This window comes from Poecilia reticulata, linkage group LG2 (genome assembly GCF_000633615.1).
Source record: "Poecilia reticulata strain Guanapo linkage group LG2, Guppy_female_1.0+MT, whole genome shotgun sequence".
Lineage (NCBI taxonomy): Eukaryota > Metazoa > Chordata > Actinopteri > Cyprinodontiformes > Poeciliidae > Poecilia > Poecilia reticulata.
The window spans coordinates 8176112-8189802 of record NC_024332.1 but is presented as its reverse complement, the minus strand read 5'-3'; the positions used below and the strand labels follow the sequence as shown (position 1 = coordinate 8189802).

The window sequence follows — 13691 nt, the reverse complement described above, 5'->3', positions numbered from 1 at the left end:
AAAAAAAAAAAAGTAGTTTTGAATATTAATCTGAAGAAAGTTATTCAGAGAACATTGAAAAGGATTTAAATATTTTTACAAAATATGTTAACTTTTGTGTCAAACTATATTTTATGCGTTATCAAATGTTCCAGAACATGTTCCAGTATTTGAAATACTGTAGCTTTCCTAAAGCCTYGACACTTGCTGGTTGCAGTGCCAACTCGTCCAGCTGAGGGCGCTGTTTCCGCCATCGAGCTGCTGACTTTGCATTAGAAGCTGCTGCCACGGAATCCGGAAGTGTTTCCGACTCGGCGGCTCTTCATTCAGGCTGCTGCGGTGGAAACTCGCCTCTCCAGCCCCTTCTAGCCTCTCTTTGGGGTCGGTATCTTCGCGTTTGGGTCGTGAAGCGGTGCGGAACCATGGCAGGTCGGCTYCCGGCTTGTGTTGTTGACTGCGGCACCGGGTGAGTAAGGCTGCCCGCTTGCTTCTATTGAAGTCCCTGTCAAACTTCCAGCTAACGCCCTGGAAGCCGCTGTCYGRGGTTCCGACGCATCCCTCTCCCCCGGTAAGCTCCATCCAGCCGGCCTGCATGGAGTTGGTGGAYCCCCGGAAGCGGCCCTAACCGTCCAGCGGCTCGGTTCGGTCCGTTTGAGGGGCTGGAAGCGGTGATTAGCCGCTGCTAGCTGCTGGAGCTAAAGCCACTTCCTGGAGTGTCCACCCCTCACACAGCAGTTCCTACCTGGGCTGATCACACCCAGATCTGGCTGACCTCCAGGCTGCAGCACAATTTATTATCATCATTTTTATTATTATTATTATTATTATTATTATTATTATTATTATTATTATTATTATAATAAAGTACATTTAGTTTACATTGTGAAAACTTTCTATTTATTATACTGTTGTAATTTGTATTTTATCAAGTTTCAATGACTGACGGGTTGTTTTTACATCTTTTTTTATTTGTTTATTTTAGTTTTCCTTCTAGGTTTTTTCTGTGATTTATTGTGGCTGTATATTATTTCTTATCTGCTTTACATAAATTTTTYAGTACATGTATTGCATTTAGTAATTAGCTTTATCACTTTATCCRTTGCTTTGTTTTATGAATTAGATTTTTGCTGTCAATTTTTTATTGCGTTTTTTAAAATTTTGTATAAATTGTGTTGACTTTTATAGTTATTTTTGTTTTTAGCTTATGATTAAATTTATTTGAGCACTTATTAAATGTAATTTTTTAAAACATTTGTTTTATACCTTTTTTAAAAAATAAACTAAAATTAATTTCATTTATTACCTTTAATTATTTTAGTTGTAAACATTTAGTCTTTTTTTTATCTCACTTTATTTTCTGATATTTTCTAATCCAAATCTATTTTTGAGTTGTCCTGTAGTGAACAGATCTATTGAGCATTTTTCCAAGCAACCAAATTTGAACTCTTATTAAAAGTTCTGTTGTTTGGATCTTCTCCAGGTACACAAAGCTTGGATATGCAGGAAACACGGAGCCACAGTTCATCATCCCGTCATGTGAGAACCCAGGAAGCCGCATCTCTCTGCTCTGATGAGTATGATGTCATCCTGCTGACAGTCTGTTGGTTTCTGCTGCAGGTATTGCGATCAAAGAATCTGCCAAGGTGGGAGACCAGGCGCAGCGCAGGATGATGAAGGGCGTCGACGATCTGGACTTCTACATCGGAGATGAAGCCATCGACAAACCTTCGTACGCAACAAAGGTGAGTCGGCGCTGAAGCAGCAGTCAGGGTCAGGGGTCATCTGTGGTGTTGACGCCTCTTTCTCTCGCAGTGGCCCATCCGTCACGGCATTGTGGAGGACTGGGACCTGATGGAGCGCTTCATGGAGCAGGTCATCTTCAAGTACCTGCGGGCGGAGCCAGAGGACCACTACTTCCTGCTGGTACGGACCGAAAGACGGAGGTGACTGGAGGACGGAGCGGGAAAGTTCGTGTTAATGATGGGTTCTGGTTCTGTGTGCAGACAGAGCCGCCCCTCAACACTCCTGAGAACAGGGAGTACACGGCCGAGATCATGTTCGAATCCTTCAACGTCCCGGGTCTCTACATCGCCGTCCAGGTATGACCAACACCTCAGACCCGTCGGACGTTATATCTGGTCTGGTTCTCAGAGAGGAAGAGGAAGTTCCTCCAGGAAGCTCTGACTCTCAGTTCCTCTATTAGAGAGTGACTTATTTCTATGTGTGTATTAATAACACCAGTGTGTTCATTGGTAACCTTGTGTTGGTTAATAACCCGATATATTGGTTAATAAAACCATTGTGTGTATTAATAACCCTGGTGTTTGGTTAATAACCCAGTACTGGTTAACCCCTTGATGCAGGCTGTCCTGGCGCTGGCCGCCTCCTGGACGTCCCGGCAGGTTGGCGAGCGGACGCTCACGGGAACTGTAATCGACAGTGGAGATGGTGTGACGCACGTCATCCCGGTGGTAGGTGTCACTTCCTCTCTTTCTACCACCTCCTTCCTGTGTGCCTCAGCCACATTGGTGTCACCTCCCCCCAGGCTGAAGGCTACGTGATTGGCAGCTGCATCAAGCACATCCCCATCGCCGGTCGAGACATCACCTACTTCACCCAGCAGCTGCTGAGGGAGAGGGAGGTGGGCATTCCCCCGGAGCAGTCGCTGGAGACGGCTAAAGCTGTTAAGGTCCGTACCTCGCTGTTCTTCTGCTCAGCCACCAGAGGATAGCATAGCAATGTGAAAACGTTTGACCTGTTCTCCCAATAGGAGCGGTTCAGCTATGTCTGCCCCGACCTGGTCAAGGAGTTCAGCAAGTACGACACGGACGGCTCCAAGTGGATCAAGCAGTATACAGGCGTCAACGCCATCACGAAGAAGGAGTTTACCATTGACGTGGGCTACGAGCGCTTCCTGGGGCCAGAGATCTTCTTCCACCCAGAGGTGCCTCCAGAACGCATCCGGATGGAGCTCTCTGGTCCGAAACAATGAGTTAACAGAGTTCTCTCTTTGATCCAGTTCGCCAACCCAGACTTCACTCAGCCCATCTCGGAGGTGGTGGACGAGGTCATCCAGAACTGCCCCATTGACGTCCGACGTCCTCTCTACAAGGTAGAGACAGTTCAGACCCTAGTAGACAACCATAGACCACGGTAGATGCCACTAGACCCAAACAGACGGTGTTGATTCATGCGTTGTTTGTCCTGCAGAACGTGGTTCTGTCTGGAGGCTCCACCATGTTCCGGGACTTTGGCCGGCGCCTGCAGAGGGACCTAAAGAGAACAGTGGATGCCCGGCTGAAGATCAGTGAGGAGCTCAGCGGCGGCAAGCTGAAGGTCAGCGTTTCGTTCTCTAACTTTGTACGTTTTAATGACACGGATGATGGCATTGACGGGTCTGTTTGGGTCACAGCCGAAGCCCATCGACGTCCAGGTTGTCACCCACCACATGCAGAGGTATGCCGTGTGGTTCGGAGGGTCCATGCTGGCATCCACCGTGAGTATCCCCCTCCTCTCAACATTGTTTTCATTTAACTGTCAGCAGAGCTAACCTGAGGTCTGTCTCTGCAGCCCGAGTTTTACCAGGTGTGCCACACCAAGAAGGACTACGAGGAGATCGGGCCGAGCATCTGCCGCCACAACCCCGTGTTTGGGGTCATGTCCTAGTTCAGGACGGACCAGAAGAAGTGTTTGTACAACACAGCGACGGATTGGAACGCAGCGAGACGGACCAAACAGACTTCCTGAACATCACAGGAACCAGAAGTTCTGGTTAAATGTTTCACTTCTCTTCACAGGGTGGTCATTAATCCCCCTCTCTGTGAACGGGCCATAGCATCTCTGGGTTGTCATGGGAACACTTTGCAAAAACGCCTGAAGCTTGTTTTTATTTGTCTGGTTGAAAGATAATCAGATACTCAGCAGTGTGCATCTTGTTTGTTAGCATTGATCAGCAGGTAGAGGAGGAAGCAGCCAGATGAATAAATTAACGACTGTTTCTATTGCCTCTGTCTGTCATTCTGGACAGCCTAGTTCTGTACAAAATCTGGATTTATAAATGTAATAAATGCTAAGCAGGTGTTTCTAGCTGTGACTGTGTCTGTCTATTCCTGCTCTTCTATTCCTGGAGTGTAACCGGACCTCTTCCTGCCTCAGCTGGTCCGTAGGAACCAGAAAACTGCTCTATTCCTATAGGATGACGCCATGCCTGGGCGTTAAACTCCTGATTCACAGTGAAAGTCTGTAGAACTGAAAGACYTGAAGGTACGGAACTAACARAGACACCAGCAGAGGGCGCCATGTCTGCTGCAGACAGGATGAAGGTGCTCCTCTTCCTGGCCTTGTTCTCTGGAGCGTCTGGAGCGTTGTTCACGCTGCTCTGCTGCGGGACGGAGTACTGGCTGCTGGCCGCCGAGTCCTGCAGCCGGACCCGAGAGGAGGGAGACAGGAAGAGGAACACCTTAAAGGTAAAGTGAAAACTACCGAGCCATTACAGCCAAAGGTACGTAAACGCCTGCATCAAATCAAAGAATCAGAATCACTGCTGTGTTCTTGGAATAAATGACAAATAATTAGAATAAAGATACATTTGAGAGGCTAAACATAATAAACTATAACCTACAGGTGTGACAACATAATAGTGGAAAGACATTCTTAATGAGAGCCGTAAAGAACCAACTGTTGCAACATTGAGATTGATATATCCCACAAGTTCTTCAGGCTGGGTGTTCTCTTGAAGTCAGGAAGAAATGTTAAAAAAAGTTCACAAGCTTAAAAACAGCTATTTAAAAAAAATCAGTGGAACGGGACTCCAATTATTTGAGAAATAATTGAGGAATATTCACGTATTTCAGTGATTCTTGAGAATAGGGACAAAACAGGTTCTATGGATAAAGCACAAAATTTTAATAAAATATACACAATATATACGTTTTTCAAATATCTGACTAAACTAAAGTGGGTCATGTGAGCACAACAATGTATAGTTTCCTGGTTGCTGAATATTTTTTTATTTTAAACATTGTAGTCGGTGGATGATGCCTGTAAAAGCCCTTGTCCAGGAGCAGAACTCAATACATTATAATCGTTTAAAACGATTAAAGAAATACTAAAATTATATATTATGACAATTAAGTATAAGTAGTCATATAAATAATTATAAAGGTATCAATACATTGAATTAAAAATAATTTTTAGATATTTTCCAACTCCGTTGAAATTTGTCCCTAGTTTTTGTCAACACCGTCAGGCATAAAAAGAATGTAAAAAAAATCAGGCATTATTGGGGGGCACCAGAACTTCTGAGGACCCCGTGACCTCTTCCTTTGCTGAGAGGGCTAGTTAGCTCTGGTTAGCATATGTTGTTCTTTAGTTTTTTCTTGTTTTATTCCTAAGTTGTTGGTCACAACCATGATGTGTCATCACCATAACTGACAATTTACAAAACTTTGATGAAATTTTGTGAAATAAAAGCATAATTTTAGTATACTGTAAGGATTTCATGGACCCGATTAGCTACAATATGGCCTCCTTCAGAATAACATCATATAAATTGAGGTAGTTTGGCTTTTCGTCAACTCCGTGAGATGTCCATCAGAGTTTTTGTGACTCTTTCAGTGAAATTGTTGTCAAATCTAACTTAAATGTGCAATTAATTCATTTGAATGTATTTTACATAAATTGCATTACCTCACATGTACCAAGTTTTTCATTTTACTCACTAGTTTGTCACCACCTTCAGTTCTGTGTCAACTCCGTCAGATGGACTTTTTGTTGCTTTTTGTTTTAAATATTTATTTTGTTTCTTGAGAAACATTTGTCTCTAAAATGAGTAAAAATATAACTATTAGGGTATTTTAAAAATCATTTTATATTTATTTTTGTCAGATGGTGATGACAACATTCTGGGTCAGGTCGATTAAAAATTTAATTTTTTAAAAAAAATGTTGCAACTGGGAGCCTGTACCTTAGCATCTTTACATTTCCAAAACATTATTTGTCATATTTGCATACATAAGGTTGAGAAATAATAATAAAAAATATGGGAAAATTAAAACCCATTTTGTCCCTATTCTGAAGAATCACTGATTTATCATTCAGCAGGTTAGGAAGCTGAATGGCGGAACACCGTTTAGTTTTCTTGGCGCTGATTGGCTGAGCCCTCAGATTGTAGAAGTTCGCTGTGTGCTAGCGCTAAGGCGGTTTCCACTGTCTGTATTAGTGCATATTAAGGTATATTTGGTGTTTGGAAAATTAAAATAGAGTTTTTAGAGGAGGTATTAAGCATTTCACCTATTCATGGTGGTCAACCGGGTCTTGCGGGGGCCTTTGAAGTCGCAGGTCCTCAAAGCCCCACCGGACGTGAGTAATATGGGCCGTCATACTCGCCAATACCAGGGTTCTACGGCATATGCAGACCCATTCACTAAATTAGAATATTATTAAAAAGTCAAGTTATTGTATACATTTATTCAGATGTGTGAGAGACTTTATTTCAATGAGTTACGATTTTTCAAATTACAGCTTCTTAAAACTCATTTAAAATTAGAATATTACATCAGACCAATAGAAAACTATTTTTAAAAACTGAAATGGGTTTACTGAAATGTATTTATTTCCTTTTTAAAGGTTATTTTCGAAAGGTTTTTTAACCTAATAAGCTGAATAGAAAGTGAAGTCTTCATCTGAAGCAGTTTTTATTATTTAACTGAAACAGAAGAGAATCTGTATATTTGTCCTGGTTTTGACAGTTTACTCATCAAATATGGCGCCTGGTCACACCATGACTCTGTATGAGACTTCCTGATCTTATTGGTTGGGTTTCCTACAGAGTTTTCTGGGAATCAGAAAACTACTAAGCGGCTCCTGTTGGGTAGGAATGTCCCACAGTAAAGTGATTCTGTGTGCAGCAGGAGTCAGTGTTTATCTGTCGGGACGTTAAAGTTTCTGTCTCTGTCAGCCTGAGGACAGGGTGACGATGTTCCACCAGGGTCTGTTCTGGCGCTGCTTTTTCACTGCTACCTCCTCTGATTTCTCCATCCTGGACTTCTGGATCAGTGAGAACCCCCATTATGCTTTAGTAGATTAAAAAAAAAAAAGCATAAAACAGCATCATCGTATCAGTTTAAAGCTGCTTTTCTCCTTCCTCAGCGGGTCGGCCTGAGCCAAAGACCTGTCAGCCTGCCTTCCTCTTCCCGTTTCCTGCATCCCACCCAGCCTGGACCGGCTTCCCCTCAGAGCCGTACCAACCTGCCTCCGCCATCGGTTGGTACAACCACACAGAGCACACCCACTCTGACAATCCCCCACTGAATCACCGGTTTGTTAAGTCTTCAGAACCTTCTGGAGCATCTTCCTCGTCTCAGGCGTGACGGCTGTCGTCATTGGTGGACTCCTGGTGCTATGCGCTGCTCCTCTGACCAATCGTAGCCTTTACAGCGCCGGTGGCGCTCTTCAGATCTGTGGAGGTAACAATCAGCAGAGTCCACCTGATGCATCATCAAAAAAAGTTCTTTATTTCAGTCATCAAATAGAGATATTCTGACATAAGCCACTAAAGGGTGAATTCATGGAAAACAGGAGTTAATATTTCTGATGGCGAACTGAAGTTCGAGGTGCGTTGGTAGGGAGGCTTTATATCTGGGACCAAGGCTTTAAGTTCAACCTTTAGAGGAATCATCTCCAAACATAAAGCTTGTAGCTTTAGGATGAGACTAAAATAAAATGTAACAAATGAAATGCTTTGTGTTTTTATGGCATGTAGTAGAGGCTTCACCAACAGCTCTGATGTCTGTGCTGATGATCCAGAAATAATGTATCTTGTTCAAGATCCAAACTAAAGTATTTAAGGTCCAAAAAAAGCTAAAACTTTGAGTAAAAATATTCCAAGCACAAGCTTTGATTTCTATCTTGAGTTTAAAAAGAGAACAGAGTTGAATTAGGAAGCCAAAGTACCGTCCCGATATAAGCAAATTAAATATCTTGCTTAAAGTTCAAAGACAAGTTTTAGTCAAATTAATTTCCTAAAGGATATTGTCAATGTGATGTGCTTTTATAAAAGTGACACTATCCTATAAAAATTATTTAATTACAAGTTTCTTTAGAATTAAATAAGGTTTTCTTTCGTTTCTAAAGGACAAAATTCCAGTTTCTTCATCTGCTAACAAACAAACCAAGAGAAAAATTACCCCCAAAATCCCATATGTATTTTTAGATGCTGTGCTTTTGGATGAAATGCTTCCATTTCGCTGCTCTCCAAAAATAATCGTGCGATGACAGAAGCATGTGATCCTGTAAAACGTTTTGTGTCCGGTGTTTGCTGAAGCCAAAGACGGGCCTCAGAATCACCTCYAGTTGAATCATCTGCAAATCTGGAAGGAAATGACAGACGGCAATTATATTTTAGGCCCAACATTTACTGGAGAAGATGATAAAATAAGTTAAAGGAGTGAGCTTGAAGGCAGGCTTTGTGTAAAAAAACAAAAAAAAACCGAGGCATCCGGTGAAAACGCTTCAAGGACGACTTCCCACTCCGTCATCTGCCAAAGATCAGCCAAAAGAAACATATAACAAGTTCATGTCAGTCTGCGCACAAACAACTCTTTTTGTCATTTAATACAAAAACAAACCAGCTTTGAACACGACGATTCCGACTAATAATAGTACAAACTGGCCCGTTTCTTCTTGAGACGGAGCGGAAAACATTACCTGCTGAGCCTCGGGAACAGTTGCAGGTTTCCAGCCCAGACGCGGCGAGGACAAAAGCCTCGTAAGCGACACGGTGACAAAACACGACAGGCGCGACACGAGACGGGGTTGAACTGAGGGACGGCTGCGAACAGGGGTTGTGAACACGCAGAGCTTCCTGAAACGACGACGCGTCTGACTTCTGTCGGCTGCGAAACACAAAAGGCGCTGTCACGTCGCGACGCTTCGCTTTGCTGTTGTCTGGGTTTTGTTTGGTTCTTTTGAAGCTGGGGGGGATTAAAAGCCATTATTAACGATTGTCGTTGTCTTCATGTGTTTCTGAGGCGTGTGCCTGCTGGTCGTCATGGCGATGTACCTGATGTGGGTCCAGGTGCTGGATACCCTGGAGCAGTTCGCCGCCCATCAGCGCAGCGTCTCCGGCTGCCCGTCCTACCAGCTCAGTGTCCAGCAGGGCCCGTCCTTCCTGCTGGCGCCCGCCGCCGGCTTCCTCTGCCTGCTGGCCGGACTCCTCTTCATCCTGGTGGGGCGCGGCGTTCAGGGGGTCCGCTCAGACCAAACCATCCCCGGCCCSTCAGAGACCGAGCTGTGATGAGCGTGTCCTCTTCAACAAACTCTTTGGGACAAAAATGAAATTATAGCATMAATTAATAACAATTTATGCTACAGATATTCAGTAATAACACTTTTTTAAATCATCTTAAACCAAAAAGAGAGACATAAATYAAAAGATATAGACACTTTCGGTTTAATTTCTATYGTAGAAAYTTTCTTTATTGTTTAGAGAATACTTCTAGAAAAAGGCTCTTGTTCTTTGAAATGATTCAGCTTAAATGCCTGGAAGCTCAAAGAGAAGCCTTCTGCTTTACACTTGTTGAAGTTGTTACTTCATATCAGTCTACATCTGTTTATTTGAAATAGGCTGCTGTTTGCTTTTGATTCTGGTTGACCGTGACACAAACACCACCATGTTCAACACTYRGACTTCRTTTCTTTTCTCACAAAYTGACAATTCCAGTCAAAATGTAATATCAGCTTTAGTTTGCCGAACWGAATCTAACCTGATTTATGATTTGCTGTTGACGTCCAGTGGAATAACGCAGCTGAACGTCTGATCTGTTGTTTTTCTATCTGTCACTCTAATGTAGCCTGGCAACTACCTTCCTACGCAGYTCCTCTTAATTCTCATCKCCCTTCAGTGGTCAGTYGAGGCTTTCTCCCATTGACCTGAATTCCTTCGGTAGATCTTCCTCCTGGCCAACCAGCAAACTGAAGGAGAACTTGTGAACTTCTGCGGCGCTTTATACTTGTAGTTTCAACGGCGAGTCTAAACTACCCAGCGGATGAAATGAAGGAAGTTGTTCAGTCCTTTTCGACCAGAAACTTGGCAAAAGTCTTCGCGGTGGAGGATGGTTGTTTTCAGTACACRAATTTCCTGTAGCTTCCTTCTCGGTCAAGCTGGTACACATGTCTCAGTCAAACATTGAAATCAGATCCAAAATTTCAACAGTCCAGCAAGCAAACGTTTCTCGGTATTCAAAACTCCGGACTGTCTGGACGAGGCTAAGTGTAGAACCAATGGCTGTTTTCTACCCAGCTATCACCCCTAGCAGTTTTAATGGAAACCTTGTCAAATGAATTTGTTCTTGTTCTCTTTATTWGTGTTACAACTTGGTAAAGCTGCTACCTGGATAATCGGTTGTTCTCTCCAAGCTCATGTTCCTGTGTTCGTGATATGGAAATAAATAAAAGGAAGMTGCTAAGCAGAACTAAGGAGACCTTAAAACTATCCTGTCGCTACTCKGATCATCACCCAAAACCAGAATGACTCAAAATACCAAACGGAGAACGTCAGAAATGGAGGTCGCAGTAGAACAGGAAGTTAATATAATGTTGATGATGGAGCAACAAAACTAAACAGGAAATGTTATTTCAAGACATTTCCTGTAATAACTTTTGTTTTTGAAATGMGTTCAAACAGCAATGTTGATATTTCTCTTAAACTAGTCTGATTCCTGAACAAAGGAGCCATAAACAGTCTGTCCACCTTCAACCCAGCCTGCTAGTTGATGAGCTCCTTCTGCTTGGTTCTCCTCTAATCTGCTTGATAGCCCAGAGAAATGGTTTCATTTTGTCCTGTTCCTGTTTTGACCCAATAAAATCACATTAAACCGAGAAGCAGTTTCTCCTCCAACCATCTGAGGATTCAGGTAAAAATCAAACGGTCAAACACAGAAGTGGAAGTCTTCATTGATCATTGGTTACTACGGATTATTTTTCTAATTTATTTACCACATCCCATAGTGATTAGTCCTCCAGCTCTCTCGCTCTGCTTGTATTATCCCTGATGAATYAGTTTTGACAAAAACGTGGCGAGGAGTCCTTGGTTGGCGKCGCTGCCGAACGGTTTTCAGGGGCTGAGTAGATTGACTGTGACCGCGGCTGCCTGTCGTCTCCACGTCAGGTTGAAACTCCGGGTCACAGAGATGGATATTACAATAAATTAGACTGTCATAATCCATTTTCTGACAGCAGGGACACTTCAGAGGTGTGCAAGCCGGTAGCCAACCAGTAGAGGGCAGTGTTGGTTCAGTTTGGTCACCGCATCCCAACGATGYCCATCARTATTACTGCGAAATGCAAGTTGCACCGCTCACATCAGATTAGGCCTGCAAAGGCKTCTACATCTCTAAGTGATAATTATTTCAGTTCCTGAAGAACAGAAAGAAAATGATTCTTTATTCCTGAAGTTCAGCGTGTTTAACATGATATGAGGAGAAGGGGGCTGGGGAATGTAGCAGTCACACCTTTATAATTGGAAAAGGCAAACAGAAGTGAGACCCTGAAATGATAAAGTGACAAAAGACACTTCGCATCAGTGAGTATTTCAATATTCCTTCATGTCTGACGCTCCTGTTCTTATCCGTCCCTTTGCTTCCTAATCTCCGCTGTGAACTTGGTGAGCATAATTACACCTGAGCATGTCACGTTGGCATCCCGGCCCTCTCCGCCCGTAAACGCCTCCGTCACCGCCGAATCCTTACCTTCTAATGAACACCAGGAGATGGAGTCATATCGATGTTTGAGAACGTGGCAGATTCATTATTTGATCACGGAGTAGAATGCCAGGCGCTGCTGTAGCTGTCAACCGGGCATGYAACACAATCTCCGCTCTGCTATCTGCTCCTCACATCCCRTCACTCTGGGCTTTTGTCCTCCGGAGATGGAGCTGTCTGCCGCAATTACAACAGGACATCGTGAGGACACAAGCGTCCCGTTTCAAAAGACGACTGGATGYCTAAATTAGCTTAAATTGATACTAAGAACTGGTTCAAATCTACAGTCACATCTCAGCTTGACATTCACTTCCAGTTCCTGGAAAAACCTTTGCTCCCTTTAGAAGAAACATCTTAATATCTGAACGAGAAAACCTGAAAGTCTCCTTTGGAATTTTATGGCAGAATAAGACAAGTCATCTGGTCCTGAACATCAAAGCAAGCCCAGACCATCACACTTTCACCACCATCATTTTGCTCCCCCGACTCCACTAGGGACAAGGGTGTGCAGAAAATGGATGGAACATGAAGCTTCATTTCTAGAAACTTATTTTTGGTCTCATTAAAGAATTCGGCTTGTTTCCATCTATTGGTTTGGAGCAAATCAACCAAGCCAGTTGAATTTCATCAGATGTTGATGCTACTTGTGGCTAGAACAAACAGAAACAAGAGGTTGCTATCATGGACCACAAATTTCATTAATGTGGACTTGTACATTTTTTATGAGTTCGGATCCTCTGGTAAGGCACAGACCCACCAGTAGATGGGGGTGTTTGCTATGTCAGGTGTTATTCAGCTAACATGTTTCCATTTCTGCTTTAAAAAGAGCATTAACTCTTTTTTTAGAAAATTCAGAAGCCACCCACCTAGCATACTTTTGTTTTTGTGAAATTCAGGAAGTTGTTTCAGATTTTGCCCATTTTCATCAATTTTATTTTTTAAGGTTTTGTTGGCTGTAATGGATTTTATATTTGAGAGTGGTCAGGCAGGAAAGTGGAAAGACATGCAGTAAAAGGCTTCAGGCCAGGACTCAAACCTGTGATGGCCGTGTCAACGATTAAGGTCTCCATACATGGGTTGCGTTCTACCCCTGCATCACCACAKCACATCATTTATATAGTGTTCTATTGTCTGGTATTGAGTAGTCAGACTTGTGTGGTTGAAGATCTTAACAAATATACAGTAAAATCTAAACAGAGACCTAATTTTGGGACATAAACACACTAACAGACTGCAAAAACAAGCTATTTATACAACCATAAAAAGCAAAAGTAGATGGTGGTCTGCTCTGGGGACAAGATGGCACCTCACCCCTGCTGGGTAGAATCCCCCGATTAGCTCAACTCCTGTAGTTGCTAAAGGGTTTCACAACTCGGCAGCGTCTCTTGGCAGTAGACTTAGAGTCAGCTGGAGAGAGAGCTGTGGAGGTGGATATATATGAAATGGACACAGGTGAAGCTACATTTATACATACAAACTGTTAGCAGCGCTAGCTTGTTAGAGGCATTACAAAAGTCGCAACGTATTGAGAGTTGTAGAATGATGGAGATTTTAATAGCTGCAACATTAGCTGCAGCGCATTTGATGAATAGAGAATAAAGTGTCAATGCAACTGAAACTGAATCTCCACCATGTTGGTTTTCACTCACAAGTTAATGTTAGCAATTGTGGGTTTGCGACCCAAGAGAAAAAAACAGACTGGAGCCAGCAWTTGTAGAGTACTCAATACTTTTATTTTATCTTTAGTTCGGTTCAGTGTACATCATGGCATATCAGGTCATAACAAGAAGAGGGTGAATCTCTCTTTCACCTGAACCACCTGGCTTTTAAATGATTGGCTCCCACCAGGACTAATTGGAGGGGTGGAGACATTCACATTTTCAGACAGAAACAAACAAACATTTGCACTAAACTATTCCTAAACAATGTCTACAGTTACAATTAACTCAAACA

At 42.9% G+C, this 13691-nt stretch overlaps 2 protein-coding genes across 2 annotated transcripts; both read left to right on the top strand.

Moving 5' to 3' along the window:
- Window positions 1-255: 255 nt before the first annotated feature.
- actr3 (actin related protein 3) lies at window positions 256-4067 on the top strand. The gene is made up of 12 exons (XM_008423933.2): window positions 256-445; window positions 1460-1515; window positions 1597-1721; window positions 1792-1902; window positions 1983-2078; window positions 2343-2450; window positions 2525-2668; window positions 2750-2923; window positions 2999-3091; window positions 3190-3315; window positions 3392-3475; window positions 3550-4067. The coding sequence occupies exons 1-12, from the start codon at window positions 402-404 to the stop codon at window positions 3643-3645; spliced, it is 1257 nt and encodes a 418-aa protein (XP_008422155.1). The 5' UTR covers window positions 256-401; the 3' UTR covers window positions 3646-4067.
- Window positions 4068-4162: 95 nt separating this feature from the next.
- Window positions 4163-10807, top strand: LOC103473596 (transmembrane protein 182-like). Its single transcript, XM_008423948.2, has 5 exons — window positions 4163-4445; window positions 6938-7034; window positions 7129-7242; window positions 7308-7445; window positions 9009-10807. Exons 1-5 carry the CDS (start codon window positions 4278-4280, stop codon window positions 9272-9274), a joined length of 783 nt encoding a protein of 260 aa, XP_008422170.1. The 5' UTR covers window positions 4163-4277; the 3' UTR covers window positions 9275-10807.
- The last annotated feature ends 2884 nt before the right edge of the window (window positions 10808-13691 follow it).